The following is a 14,581-nucleotide window of genomic DNA, read 5'->3' as shown; positions in this document are numbered from 1 at the left end:
GCTTGGGAGAAAGACCGGAGGCTACGACAGGGAAACAACGCATCCTACCATGTTTAATATGCAATATGCAATCTATGTCCCATCTCTCATCTGGAAAGGATACGCCGCATTGGTAATAATATCTGATTTGGTTGTGTACCTCTTCCCTTCAAATACATCGAACTGCTCCAGGCACCCTCAGCTGTTTAAGCAAAGGTCAGTGGAAGACTCATTGATTTAGCATTTTAATTTTATTTGTGCTGGGGCTCCGAGGGGGACTGGCATTAAGCTTGGCGGAGGCGCTTTGTTTTGTAAGAGGCTGTGAATGTCTTGGTGTCTGCGGAGACCAGGCCGGCCTCGCGCTCCACCTAATAAGTGTGAGACGCCTCAGTAATAGCCACTAACACTTATTATCGTGCCCGAGATTGGAAATCCATGTGTTGTCATTGAGGGATCTCACGAAAAAGTTAAAGGAGGTAAAAACAGAGTCCAATAAATAAATAGATAGATAGATAGATAGATAGATAGATAGATAGATAGATAGATAGATAGATAGATAGATAGATAGATAAAATAAAATAAAATAAATCACACCCGCCCCATCAAATATAGCTACAGGAGAAAGGCGGACGTGGGAGCTTGTTTTGTGCTCTATAAATGCCCTGTCCATTTTGCTAGCTAGAAAGCTATGGCAGGAACGTGATCCGGTGGCTGCCAGCAGCTTGTTTGGTCCAGCTGGGTGGCTAAATGTCGTTCTCAGACCAGCATGCAGCCATAGCTCGGAGGCGGATGTTTTGCACCGTCGAGCTCTCTCCTTCTTATGACTTTGTATCGGCTCTGTTCATCAGCAGATCGTGTTAGTCACCCTTGTCATTAAGCAGCCCGGAGCGGTTTTGATTTGCTGCCTCCCTCAACGCCGGGCCGGGAGCACGCTCGGCCGGTACCGCCCCGGACCCCGACACAGATGGCCGGCGAGATCGTTACTTGATCCGTCTCGCAAGGTTGTAGATGAGCCGAGTGCGCTAAGAGGAAGCAAGAGGGTGATTGTTCTCTGTGGCTCTTAGTAAATCTAAAAATGAGCTCACACTTCAGCGCCTCTTGGTACCTCTCCCACTTTACTCACGTGAAAATACCGATCTCACTTTGCCTCCAATGATGTAATAAAGATATACGGCGGCGCATTTTACTTCGTGACAGATTGTCTATATATATATATTTTTTTCATGACAGTTATATTAGTAACGAAATAGCGAACGCGCTATTTGCACGCTCTATACTCGGTATAGATTATTATATATTACCTATTTCTGTGCTGCAGCGTACAAATGATGCTCATTTGGCTTGGCGTGCGTGTAATTTCGTTGTGTTTGTGTTGAGGGAGTATCCTGCTGGCGTACAGGTAGAGCTACCCCCTCCCTCCTGCCTGCTGAGAAATTGCTCCTGACAGCTGATTTGTTGGTTGTCAGAAGTGGTCGCTGTGCAGCTGATAAGGGTGTGGAGGCCCGAGATGGAAAACTAACTGCTTCTCATGATTTCAAAGGAAAAGCCCATCACAGGACACAGCCCTGCGGACACATGTAAATGTCTCCCAGCAGAAGAGGGACATAACCCCCCGCCCCCGTACGTGATTCAAACGCGCTCCATTTTCTGTCGCGTCCGAGAGTTGTGACTCGTAAGCATACGTTTACAATTTGCTGCCTTCGCCGTGTTATTTCATGCCGATTAATGTATTTTATTTCATTTTTTTTAAAAAACCTTATTTATTTATTTATTGCATATGGTTATTGCCATTACTGGCGATGCACACGCGTCCATAGATGGCTGCTGATTGCTTTTAGCAGAGAACAAACGGAGGCAGAAAGACGAGGCAGGGCAGGACCGGGGCTAATCAGGCCCTGAGAGACGGGAACTGCTCCAGCAGATAGGAAACAGTGGCATCTTTTCTGATTAGCTGACGCAGCAGGCCGGCTCTGCAGTGTTTAAGGGTATAAAAGCAGTGGATGTGGAAATAGCCCCAAGCCAGTGGAGATTCAGACGGGTAGATCTGTCAAATAGAGAGAGAGAGAGAGAGAGAGATGGTGGCGTCGTGGAGGCGGTATCTCTGGCCTACATCCCTCACCCAGGGGCTTGCCGGGAAAGGTGGAGCAGGAATAAGAGGAGGACAGGGACAGATCGGGGGTTATAAATCTCAGGCAGGAGCCCGGAGCGCGGGCTGGCCCAGGCTCCGGCTGAGCGCCTGCCCCGGGCTGCAACAGGACACCCTGACGGCCTCGTCCAGGAAGCCATCAGGAGAGGAGAGGTTACTGGGTAATTGGCTATAGATTCTGCTGCTGTATCTCCCCGTGAGAGCTGGGTCAGTGGGGGGCGGTGTGGGGGTTAGGAAGGGGTGTTCAGCTGCTGCCCTGTAAGTTCAGGGATCCTGGCTGTGGCCGGAGATGGAGGGGAGGAGACCCCCCCCTTCGTACAACATGGAAATTTGCACAGGCAATATTAAGGCTGCGACCGTGACTCACCTTATAATCTGCACATCCAACGAATGACCTCCGTTAAACCTTCCCCACATCACAACATGAAGGGCATGTGTATTTAGGTAGTGAGTCATGGCATGGATGTTACCGTGTGAGCCTGAGCTTTGGCAACCTCTGCATACTCCCACAGGGCGCCGTCCGGTGCCGCCAAACCTCCGCGCTTACCCCACGCAGAAGGGAGTTGGGTTGAGGTTGGTTAGGGAGTCAAGGAGCCTCCTCAGCAGTATGTATTCCTCCCCTTACAAAAAAGAACGACTGCACGTGTAATCGATCTGAGGTCACCTGGGGTGGAGCAAACCTCCGGGGTTACCTGCTGCCCTCTTATCGGCCCTCTGCGCCTGCTTTTTATCTGCTTTTATTGCGGTGGGCGCGCGTAGGCCACTGCCTGCTTCAGGCTCAGCAACGACCGCCCTATCCCTTGGGATTTTTTTTCCCGTGACCAGCCCACCCTTTAACGGGCCGCTGGGAACGCACTTCTGTTGCCTCTTGTGTCTGATTTTTATTTACTCCAGTAGCAGGATTTTGATACAGTGTTTTGTGTATGGCAGGAAAACAGAACTGAGACATTTAGGGAAATGTGCCAGTGGAAACGCAGCGAATATTTAGAGACGGCAATCAGGAGCAGGGGCTGTCTGGCTAGACGAACCTCATTAAACAGGCTTTGAACTGCCCGCCTCTCTGAGAAGCAGACCCATAGCTATTCTAATAATGCCCAGGTCTTCATCACTTTAACAGCAAAAGAGCCCCTGTGCTGTAATAGATATAATTTGTATGTCATTAGGAGCCAATGAAATGTAGATTGCTGCGTGACTCGATGACTCATTCATGTCTGCAGCATGTGCCATATTAGCAATCAATAGATAGTTGTTGCTTTTCCTGTTCATTTAACTGCTTCTGTGTTCGTTCACTTCAATCATGTGCTTTTTTTTTCCCACCTTTTCCTCCTTCCATCTCTCTCTCTCTCTCTCTCTCTCTCTCTCTCTCTCTCTCTCTCTCTCTCCTCCCCTTTTCTCCTCATCTTTCCTCTTCCTTCTCCACAGGATTTGGCTTTGTAACTTTCGAGAATGAGGATGTGGTGGAGAAAGTCTGTGAGATTCATTTTCACGAAATCAATAATAAAATGGTAAGTCAGTCCTCACCTCAATTTCTCAGTCCGCGCACAGGACTCATATGTGACAGCAGGAGTACAGGTGGGCTGGCAAGGGGGGGCCGTGGTGGGGGGGGTGGCATCGGCGGATGGCCGAGCGGCGGGCACCAGGGGAGTCTTCCCTGTTCGCCTCCGTGCTGGGCCTGGACTGGCCCGTGTTATTGGTGCACACTGGCCACAAAGCATGAAATTGTGTCTTGGAGCCTTGTCCGCCAGACTGGGAGAAGCGGCGCGCCTGGTCGCTGACGCCTCGGCTGAGGGGGTCTGGAAGCGGAGCTGGCATTCATTTTTTTTTCGGGGACCTTGTTAAAAGTGCATGGTGGAAAGATTGCGAGGAGATTTAAAATCACAGCCTTGCCGAGGCTAGCAGCGTGGTACCTGACACCCTGCTTGCTGTTTTATGGTTTCTGCTGAATTTTTTATTTGATTTTTCAGTGCCCTGCCTGGGGTTTCAGAGAATGGCGGCTGTGTGAGGGACAGGGTTATGACCCTGAAGCCGAGGCGGTAAGGACAGTTTTGACTAGCAAACGCGCTCCCTCGGTCTGTACCGACTGCTGTTAAATGTGGCACAAGGATGAGTGCTTCTGTCCCATTCCGGTTTAGCGCCACCCAAAAGAATCACTAATGAAGGCCAGTGCTTTGCCTCTCCTGGGCCTCGGATATCACCAGTCAGGTTTGTCATAGCAACTGATTTGCAGACGAGGTCTAACTGCTCCGACGGAGGAACTACCGCCAGCGTCTGTTAAGCCCAGAGTCCTGGTACGGGGGGCACCACGCGTAGACTGGCCTCTCCTGGACGCTCCCCGCAACTCCGCCGGATGTGCCGCTAAGCTTGCTATTGATTTTTATATAATATTGCATCAAATGCTCTCATTGTTCGGGGAGCACCGGGCGAATTTCCTCGTCCTTGCGTTCTCCCTCTTTTTTTTTTTTTTGTTGCTTCCCTTCGATCCCTCTAAGCAGGACATTGGCTGTCCATCGACTGGCAGCGTCAAATTGGGCCACAGGGGGATGGCATGCATCGTTAGTACCAGTCGGGGAGGTTTAGAGGGCGGAAGGCGAGGGAGTCAGCTGACGTTATTATGCCGTCCACTATTGGCTCCTCCTCCTCTAAATGACAACTTTGTCCCGCTGCCGCCGTTGAGGTGGTCGACAGCCCTGAGCGACCGGCGGCTGTAGAGAGCTGTGGGAACAGAAATGCGGTGTTTGGAAGCAGCGAGCTACACCCCCCACCCCCTAATCCCGCACCCCACTCCCCGTATCCCCCGATTCTTTCCTGGCGATGTCGAATGTCGCCGCGGGGTTGCGCTCGCCAGAAAGATTCGAGTGGCCTCGGAGGCGTCGTCAGCCCACAGGCCCCCGTGCGTTCATTTGACTTGCTAATTTGACCGGGGTAATATTGTTATTGGGATGAATATTTTGTCGAACAGCAGTAATGGCCTCCTCCTGCCAGCGCAGGCTTCGGTTAGAAGTGAATGCCACCCGCTTGGTCCGCGGCCATCTCCGGAAGAGACATCTGTGACCCCCCACGCCCCCGGGCAGGAGCAGGCGATCGCTTTTTTTAGATTGGCTCCGTCGAGAGACCACACCAAAGCTGCCAGGCCTCCGGAGAGTCTTAAATGGCCCTGAACGGTCATGGGCCCAGGAAGGACGAGGCGCCTCAGACCCCCAGGCCTGCCGATCAACGTGTTTGATATCTGGCCCGGACACGCAGGCCACCATTAAACCTTCAGGAAGCCCCCCACCCCACCCCCTGTCAGGAGGTCGCTTTTGCGGTTAAAGGTTTGCAGTAAAAGGTTGTTTGCAGTCCCAGAGAAGCGATGTGGACCATGTTATGAACCATGTTTCTCCCACACTATGAACCATGTTTCTCCCACATCCCTTCCCTCGCTCCCGTTATCCGGCGCGTCCTGCTTCGCGCGGAAGGGCGAGACGTTTCCCGTCACTTTCCGGGCGTTCGGTCAGATGTTCCTGGCGCGCTTCTGCTTTCGTCCTCCTGAGTGGCTCGCCACACTGTTCTCTCTGCCCCACGGGGCTAAAGGAGAACGACCCCCCTGGAGCAGAAGGAGAGGTTTCACGCCCAGTTATATGACCATAGACATGGCTGTGTGTGTGTGTGTGTGTGTGGGGGGGGGGGGGTGCATTCACTAGCTGGCTAATTTTAGCTTGGCCTCACAAATCAGGAAGTGTTATTTATAGTTCTTTGACACCATGGAAGAAGTGACTGCACCCTGACCCGGAATAAACTGTTCCTCCGGGAGTCCTCACGGCCATGTGGTCATAGCTCTCTCTCCCTCTCTCCACCGCTTCTCTCTCCTCATCCTCGCGTGTCTTACCTCTTCTTCGTTCTCTCTATCTAATTTTCCACCATGGTCTTTATCATTGCCATGCTTTCATCATCCCTCCCCTCCCACAGTGGGGCTTAACTAAGCAATCCGCCGCTCAGTGGCCGCCCCCCCCCCCGCCCCGCCTCTCATAAAGAGCAGCGACGTCGCATATATCTCTCCGTGCCCGTGCCAACAAGATGCCAATCATGTGCCCGCGACCTCCCCGACGCCGCCCCCGGCTCCCGCCGTCAGCGCTGAGATTGCCGCTCTGGTCTTCTCCAGGGCTCCTGCCCCCTCCATGCCTTTGCCCATTAGCATGTATGATAAGTGACGATGACGCCTGCCTGCCAATTTAGGGCCCAGACCCTCCCTGCCGTGGCTCCGGCCCTGAAATATCGCCGGAACATAATCTACTGCTGTGAGGAGAGGTGAGACTGGAGGAGCAGTTTAGGATGAGAGGGGGGAAAAAAACCCACTTCCTTCCCATCCTCACCTTGAAGCAGGAGGGATCTGAGGCCAGCGCCCTCCGAGGCGGCGGCCAGGACGAGTCGGACGCCGGCGGGCCTCCGAGGCAGCCACTTGTTTATGTTAAAAAAAAAAAAAAAGAAGAAGGAAAAAAAAAAAAGGCTGTTAAATGCCACTTAGAAACAAATGTGTTGATTTGTGCCCCTCAATTCGCCCCAAATCCTTTCAGCTCTTTTATCTAATCTGCTGTTTATTGCCGCGGCCCTCTTCGGCCACCGTATGTGTATTTACACACTCGTGCTGGTGTCTTAAGAGTTGTTTGAGCTAATGGAGGGGGTGGACTGTGATATTTGAAAGGATCACTGTAATTTAGCCAGTTGTAATGGAGCATGGTATTTCCAGAGTGCTCTCAGAGATCAGGAAATGTCAAAACAGAGAAAGGAGGACATTCAGTGCATTCTCTCCTTAAATTGCGGGGAGTATAAAGGGAGAGATAAAGGGAGCGAGAGAGAGGATGGAGAGAGAGAGGGGGGGAGGGAGAGGGAGAAAAATGAAAGGTTGAGGGGTTGAGAGGAAGAACAGAAGCGTGATGTTCCCTCTGTAACTGACCTTGCTAAAACAGCACATTGATGGAGGATGATATCATAAAGATCACGGGGCTTTTACAGCTTGCTAACTGGAGCTGATGCTGCACATAAAAAAAGCAGGCAATAAAAAGTGCTTTGTAATAATCCCTCATATCCACACCCCATATGTGTTTGTGGGTTTGGTTGTACAAGCAGAGGAAAGTCCTGATTAAATGCTTGAGACTTCTAGTTCCCCCCCTCCCCCCTCCCCCATCTGGGAATAGTTTCCAGAGTTCCTTATGTAATGCTCAGTTGAAACAGACATTCTGTTTGGGAGCCATAAATAGGCACTGACAGGCTTTCTTTTCCGCTGCCGAATATAGATTTCTGTGTCAGATGGAAGAGCTGTAAGTGTATCAATAATGTACGGGAGTCTCCGATGCAATTTCATTCAAGTTGCGATGAATTATGCCTCAACACTAAGTCGCGGGTTTGGCCGCCTCTAGGCATAAAAGCAGGCGTGGATCCGCCTGCCTCCCTCACCTCTCATCCTCTCCTCTCGCATCAGTTTGATCTGTAGGAGCCGTGCAAACTAGAGCGAACTGTGTTTCGCTTGACCTCGCTCAAGCGAACACGGCAGCCGTTCTGTTCTGGGATGCCGGGATGACGAGGAAAGCTGGGATTACGACGGCGGCGTTCCCGATCCGGCAGAGAGGACAACAGCAGCAGCTGGAGCCCAGCTGCACGGCGCTGGCCTTTGCGGGCGGTCCTTCGGGCGGTTCTTGTTATTGGACTCGAACGCGCCCGTGCCACGTGCCACTTCCTGTTACGCGTGTTGCGGGAGTTTATTAACGGCTTCCAGCCCGTAACCTCCGGGGCTATAAAGACGCGAGTCACAAATGTGCTACAGCGTAAGGAGGGTTGTTACCTGTGCCGGCACCAAGAACCCGCTGACTGGCTTGGGACGGCTGTGGGGGTCAGTTCGTGGGACGGCATAGGGGTCAGTTCTTGGGACAGCGTAGGGCTCAGTTCTTGGGCAGGATGTAATGGTTCCTCACGGCTCTTGGTGAGTGACGGTAGCTACCACGTAATTGCTCCCCACGGTCAGATGTTGTGGTGATAGTGGAAATACATCACACCATCCTTCAAACCGTCGCTTAATCTGAGTTGATTTTCATTATTGCCTGTGGGTAATGCTACATATCCACCTTTACTCTAAAAACTCTGCACCGGTACAGCCACACGGGAACGAGTCATGGCTACGCGAGGGCCGTCCCGCCTGCCTTCCAACATGCCGCGTGGCTGTTCCTCTAGGAATCTACACCCCCGTCATCCTGCCCTCCGAGGGTGTCCTCCCTCTGCCAGCAGACCTGGGTATTTATGGTGGGCCAGGGAAGTGGCTTTTCCACGTTGGCCATTCCTGAATCCCCGGTTCCGCTGGAGTTTTTCAGCACTGCGCTCCTCTGAGCCCAAAAGACTCGCCACCCATCAATCGGCCCTCTGTCCTTTTTCAACGTCTCACTTGCGAATGAGCACCAAAAGTACTTTGAGGAGCAACATTCAGATGCCTCCTGTTTAAGTGTTTTTAAGTGATTAAGTGTTTTTTAATTATTAGCATTTGTTTTTTACATTTTTTCTTCTCGGAATGTATTATTCAGTTTGAACATGTGCTGAATTGCAAACATTTTTTCATAAGGACCTGCGTTTGCATGCTTGAAGGTGTCTGAACGGGGATGTGCGATCGTACGAGACAGCTGCCCGCAGTCTGGCGAGAGTCCCCTCGCTGTGTTCTCCCACGGTGCCGCAAAGTCAAACAGATTGCCAGCAGCTTTACCGCCGGTGACATCACTTGTCAGGAGGTGGCGTCATAGGTAGCAGCAGATTGGACTCGATCCATCCCTTACCAGCCAGCTAATAAGCCGTCTGCGCGCTTATGTTTATCCACACGTGTGTGCATGTGTGTGCGTTCTCGCCGATGGACCGGAGACCCTGCTGTCTAGTCTCGCGCCTTGGCCTCGCTGCTGAGGGCGCTCGCGACGGTGGTCGTGTTAGCTCTGCTCCAGCTCTGCTGCGCTCGTATCCTTCCTATTCTGAGGACTAGCGTTCTGGAGAGCGCTGTGCCTACATACGTGGGTTGGTCCCTGGAGTCCCTGCTGGTTCCCTCTCATCCACGGGTTTTAAGGTGGTATGAAGACCAGACGAGAGCATCTGTGTTGGGGTCAACATAGAAACGCGGCTTTAGAAGGCTGATAGTTGCTCGGAAACTTTAGCAAAGCTGTACTGATGCATCAAAATTGCGTTTTACCCTCTGAAGTAAAACACCTTAAAGACAGCTCCTCCACCCATCCCCAGCCGCTCATCCACCCATCCCCAGCCTGGTGGCAGGCCAGTGCCGCCCTCTCAGGTCATTAGGCGCGAGCCTCATATGTCCATTAACGAGCGGAGGAGCTCCACAGTGGCTTACCTCAACCAGTAATTAGTTAAGTAATAATGTGGAACAGCAGTCGTGCCCCCTAACGGCTTGTTGATGGCTCTGGCAGATCAAAAGCGAGGCCTTTACGTGTCTATTAGGAACGAGCGCCCGGCACCGTCGCCGAAACCACACACTGACATAATTACACGCGTCACCCTCCTCTTACACGCGTGCTTTCACACTCACATCAGACTCATTGTTTAATTAAAGCATGTTGTGTTTGTAAGAAGGACGACTGTCTTTTTGCGTGCTGGCTGGCGCTCGATGTTATGGCTCATTCCAGGACTACATCAGCACGCCTGGTGTCATGCGAGCTCCTCAGTTGGTGTACAGCAGTGCTGAACTGGCGCTGTAACTTCCATGTAAACAACAATTACAAAAAACAATTTACAAGGTTTTCGAGCTGTTTAAAGAATGCAGATTGTTCAGGTTGTGTCTCTACGGAAGTGAAATGTGAACCTTTTCTTTTCCCTGTCAAAACTGCTTAAATGCTGTTCTCCTAAATACAAACAAAGCCAGAAAATGAATGCATGCTAATACTCTGAAACTCGAGCAGTAAGCTTCAGAAGGTTTGTCTGGGGTGTGGGTTTGAGGAGACAGTTGCTTTGCCGTGTCTTCTCCGGTTTGTCAGCTTGCGAAACAAAGAGGCGAGGATGGACTATCCATCCACAGTGGCAGCAACGATGCATGGAGAACAAATTGCGACATTTTATTTAAAATCCGGAGAGGGGGAGAGAGAGAGGGGGATTGGGAGGAGGAGAGACGGAGGGAAGCACTGTGAGACAGAGTGTGTCGGTGAGGGAGCAGCTTTACTGAGAGGCAGACATGCGTCTGGGCTGGAGACGTGCTGGTGGACAAGGCCAGAGCAGGGCACCTCCTCCGCCAAGCAGAACTGTGAGCGGTAGCCAGCACAGGAAACCTTGCGCCGCCTGTGGTCTGCCTTGCAAGGGAGCAGTGAAATAAAACCGTCAACTTACACGTGCCTATCAGGCTGGACATCCGGCTTCCACGCCCCCAGGCCGGATGCTGGTGCCCTCCACCCAACTCACCGTGACGGGTTCCTGTAGTGCGGCTTCGTGGTTCTTCTTCGTGGTGCTCCACCGTGCCGTCGCTTAGCCGCACGCAAAGGAGGAGAAATGTGCACGAGATGGCAGTGGTTTCGGTGCGGGGGGGTAGGTAGTGGCAGGTTGTTTGGGGGGGGTCAGCGGAGAAGAAAGCGCCCCGGGTGGAGTTGGCTCGCTGATGAGGAGCAGACGAGAGCAGCGAGACGGAGACAGAGATGGGAACATTTTTCAGCAAAACAACAACCCCCCCCCTGAAAAAAACGGGAGTTGGGGGTGGGGAATCAAACTTTTTGCCTGGAGACACTGCCTGGCATGCTTCAGCAAACAGATCCCCATATAAACTCACTGTTAGCATGGCAGGGCCATCAGAGCCCCTGCAGTACCGTCCAAGGAATATAAACGCCGCAATTCCAGCCACACAGGAGGAGTTCGGTTTCATAGCCTTTATTGGTATTTCATTTCTGCGATGAGCATTCCACCCACTGTATCGGTCCACGATGCTGTGCTAGGCTGGCAGGTCAAGTCTTGATGCAGAAAACCCTGGTAGAAGCTCCTATCCCTAGAACAGGGGAGTTCGAGGCTACCACCACACACACCTTTTGCCTAAAGCTTGCTATTTTCTCTGTCCACAGGTAGAATGTAAGAAGGCCCAACCCAAGGAGGTGATGTTCCCCCCAGGGACACGGGGCCGAGCTCGGGGTTTGCCCTACACCATGGACGCGTTCATGCTAGGGATGGGCATGCTAAGTAAGGGGCGCGGACACCACCAATCACAGTGATCCGCCAGTCTCACTTACACAGACACCACCAATCACAGTCATCCGCCAGTCTCACTCACACCGACACCAACAATCACAGTGATGCGCCGGCCTCACTCACACAAACGCCACCACTCACACAAACGCCACCAATCACAGTGATCCGCCAGCCTCACTCATAGGAACACCACCAATCACAGTGATCCATTGTCATTCTTACTCACATGGACACCACTAATCATAATAAACTGTTGCCAGTCTCAGTCATACAGTTACAATTACAACTCACAGACATGCGCAAACCACATACAGTCACACTGATCTGTGGTCAGTCTTATTCACACGACCACCAATTACAAAGTTCCACTGTCACTTTCAGTTACATGGAGACCACCAGTCATAGTGATTCATCGTAATTTTCACGCACATGGACACCACCAGTCATAATAAACTGTCATCCGTCTCGGTCAACCAGACACCACCAATCACAATGGCCTGTGATCAGTCTCACTCAAATACCACCAATCACAATGGCCTGTGATCAGTCTCACTCAAATACCACCAATCACAATGGCCTGTGATCAGTCTCACTCAAATACCACCAATCACAATGGCCTGTGATCAGTCTCACTCAAATACCACCAGTCACAATGGCCTGTGATCAGTCTCACTCAAATACCACCAATCACAACGATCCATCCTGGGTTTAACACACACAGGTACCAGCACAATGATCCAGTCTCACTCACATCACCACTAATCACACTGATCTGTTGCCATCGGTCTCACTCACGTGGACACCACCAATCACATTAAACTGCCATCAGTCTCAATCCCACCAATCGGTCTCACTCAAATGGACACCACCAATCACAATAATTCGTCCTCAGTCTCCCGCACACGTCCACCGCTAATCACAATAATCTGTTCTCAGAGTCATTTTGGCTGGGCTTGTTCTGATATGCTATGACATGTTGTGTGTTTTTAGAGAGTAAACTTTGAAGGCTTGCTTGTCTGTCTGTCTGTCTGTCTGTCTGTCTGTTTGTCTATCAGTTCTACTTGCCACTACAAAGTATGTTCTTTTAAATCATGCATTTGTATAAGAACTGCACCACTGGTTACCTACCAGGCGGATCAATATTCTGTGATGTGTGCAAAAATATGGTTCATATCAGCATTGTATCATTGCTCTCCTTGCTTCAGTAATGAATCAACTGGAGCCATTTTGGTGTCGGGAAAGACTCGAGAGCCGAACTGCTTGTTTCGCGCCCACACGATTGCGATGGAGACCCCTCCAGCCAGCACTGGTGCGATGTGCTGGAAGAGGTTAAATTCCTCGCTTCCCACACAAGGTACATGCTGGACTATCACAGCATGGGAAGAGGCAGGTGGGGGAAGGAAGCAGGCCAGTGTACGTGATCCTCAGAGCCCGGCGGCGCACACACCGCTAGCTGGCGCCGTCTGCTGCTTACTGCTCTACGCTTGGCTGGCGACTCGCTGTCGCCATGCCAGTCCAAATCCTTTAGCGTTTGTGATGGGAGGAGTGATGCTGAAATGTCCCACACACATACGTTCTCTCTCTCTCTCTCTCTTTTTCTCTCTCCCTCTCTCTCTCTCACCCTCTCTCAACCACCCTCTCTTTATCTCTCCTTCTCTCTCTCTCTCCCCCTCTCTCTCCCTCCCTCCCTCTCTCTCTCCCGTCACACACAGCCGCCCACCTGACATCCTCCAGGGTTCTCTCTTTTTTTTTTTTACCCCTGCGGATTTGACGTTGGTTTCCGAGGACAGGACATGCAGCTGCGAACCCTCACCCGTCCCCTCCCCCACCCCCGACATCTCTCCCTCCATCCACACCCTGCTCCAGTGACGGGAGATAATGGCCGCGAGACTGATCGGCTGCTGAAAGTAACTGAAGCAAATAAATCGTTTGACGCCTGGTGCTGACTGTGTGCGGCGGCTAATGGCGGGCAGCTGCAGGAGAGGCTGTCCCGTTTCAGCCTGCCCTCCCGCTAGCCCCACACTGCACCCACCAGGCCCCTTCAGCCACGCCCACCAGCCCCCTTCAGCCACGCCCACCGGACCCTTTCAGCCACACCCACCATACCCCTTGATCCATACACACCAGGCCAGTTGAGCCACACCCAGCAAGTCCCTGACCCATGTCCTCCAACTAGTGCAGCGAGCAGAAAACCAAGCCACGCCCACCAGACGGCCAGCTCCACTTTACTTTTGCCACAGAATTTTTTTTTTTTTGTGGTCTCTTGACAATTATTTACATTTGGCAATGGTACCCAGCCTCAGACCGGCTGCCGCATCAACCCCGCAGTTCAACTCGACTCCAGTGGAAGTTGACCTTATTAGGAATTATAGCAGATCAGTGTGCCAGTGTTGAACAAACTGAATGAACGGAAGAGACGAAATGAACAAAGTGGCGGCTCCGAGGGAAGGGGAGTGCGGTTAAGGGTGTATGAGCTCATTCGCTCGCAACACACTCTTATCTAAATGAAATTGGAAAAGCAGGACAGCGAAACATTCCTTTTGGAAATTTGCATACAAAAATCAACAAGGCTCATTATTCAAGGAACTGTAATTCCTTATGTGCCAAAATCTCATTAGAGCTGCACTCGGAGCGCTCGTGTTTACCACACCTAATCGAGCCATTTATCTTTATTGTGTTAAGCCTCATGTATGTTTGCTGAAATTAATACACATCTCAGCCTGCGCAAAGTGCGGCTTTACCAGATGGATAATTGATTTTAAAGTGAATCCGAACTGTTGAGCCATAAAATGGGCACATTAGCATGCATATTAATAACGCAAATAAGAGGGAGAGGCCGACGCCAGTGGGCCAGATTAAGTGACAGCCTTTATTTACTGTGTTGCCAGGAGACGGAGAGTGCTTGACAGGGCTTAACGAGTCTTCTCCCCCTGTCCCTGGCCTCTCCTCCTGCCCATCACCTCGCTTTGTGTGCTATTGGGGTGGGGGTGGGGGGGGTGTTCGGACAGCCCGCCCACCTACCTGCCGTCTGCGGGCGAGTCGAGCCTATCCGAGGAGATCCGGGGTACTTCGCTGGCTGCCCAGCTAGGAGGCGGAGAAGCGGTCATCGGGGCGAGCGGCAGTTGCCTCTGCCCATTTTAGCTGCCCTTCGGCGCCGGCGTGTCTGCGGCTCGCCGATAGCGCTATCTCCCGTGTGGCAGTCGCGCCGTGCCAGGCTGTGGCATCCAGCGGCAGACACCTCCTCTCTGCCCATGCTCCGACAGCCCCTGGCCCCGC

General features: G+C 51.9%; 1 protein-coding gene across 11 annotated transcripts in view; it reads left to right on the top strand.

Moving 5' to 3' along the window:
- Positions 1 to 14,581, top strand: part of msi2b (musashi RNA-binding protein 2b) — a 173,842-nt gene that overhangs the window by 124,373 nt on the left and 34,888 nt on the right. For all 11 annotated transcript variants that reach the window (XM_081700289.1, XM_081700288.1, XM_081700285.1 and 8 more), the window contains exons 8-9: positions 3,548 to 3,630; positions 11,182 to 11,296. In XM_081700289.1, the coding sequence (XP_081556415.1) occupies positions 3,548 to 3,630; positions 11,182 to 11,296 (198 nt within the window). The remainder of the gene's footprint in view (positions 1 to 3,547; positions 3,631 to 11,181; positions 11,297 to 14,581) is intronic.

Source organism: Electrophorus electricus, chromosome 17 (assembly GCF_041902795.1).
Source record: "Electrophorus electricus isolate QZ-2024a chromosome 17, ASM4190279v1, whole genome shotgun sequence".
Taxonomy (NCBI): domain Eukaryota; kingdom Metazoa; phylum Chordata; class Actinopteri; order Gymnotiformes; family Gymnotidae; genus Electrophorus; species Electrophorus electricus.
This window is presented reverse-complemented; position numbering and strand designations above follow the sequence as displayed.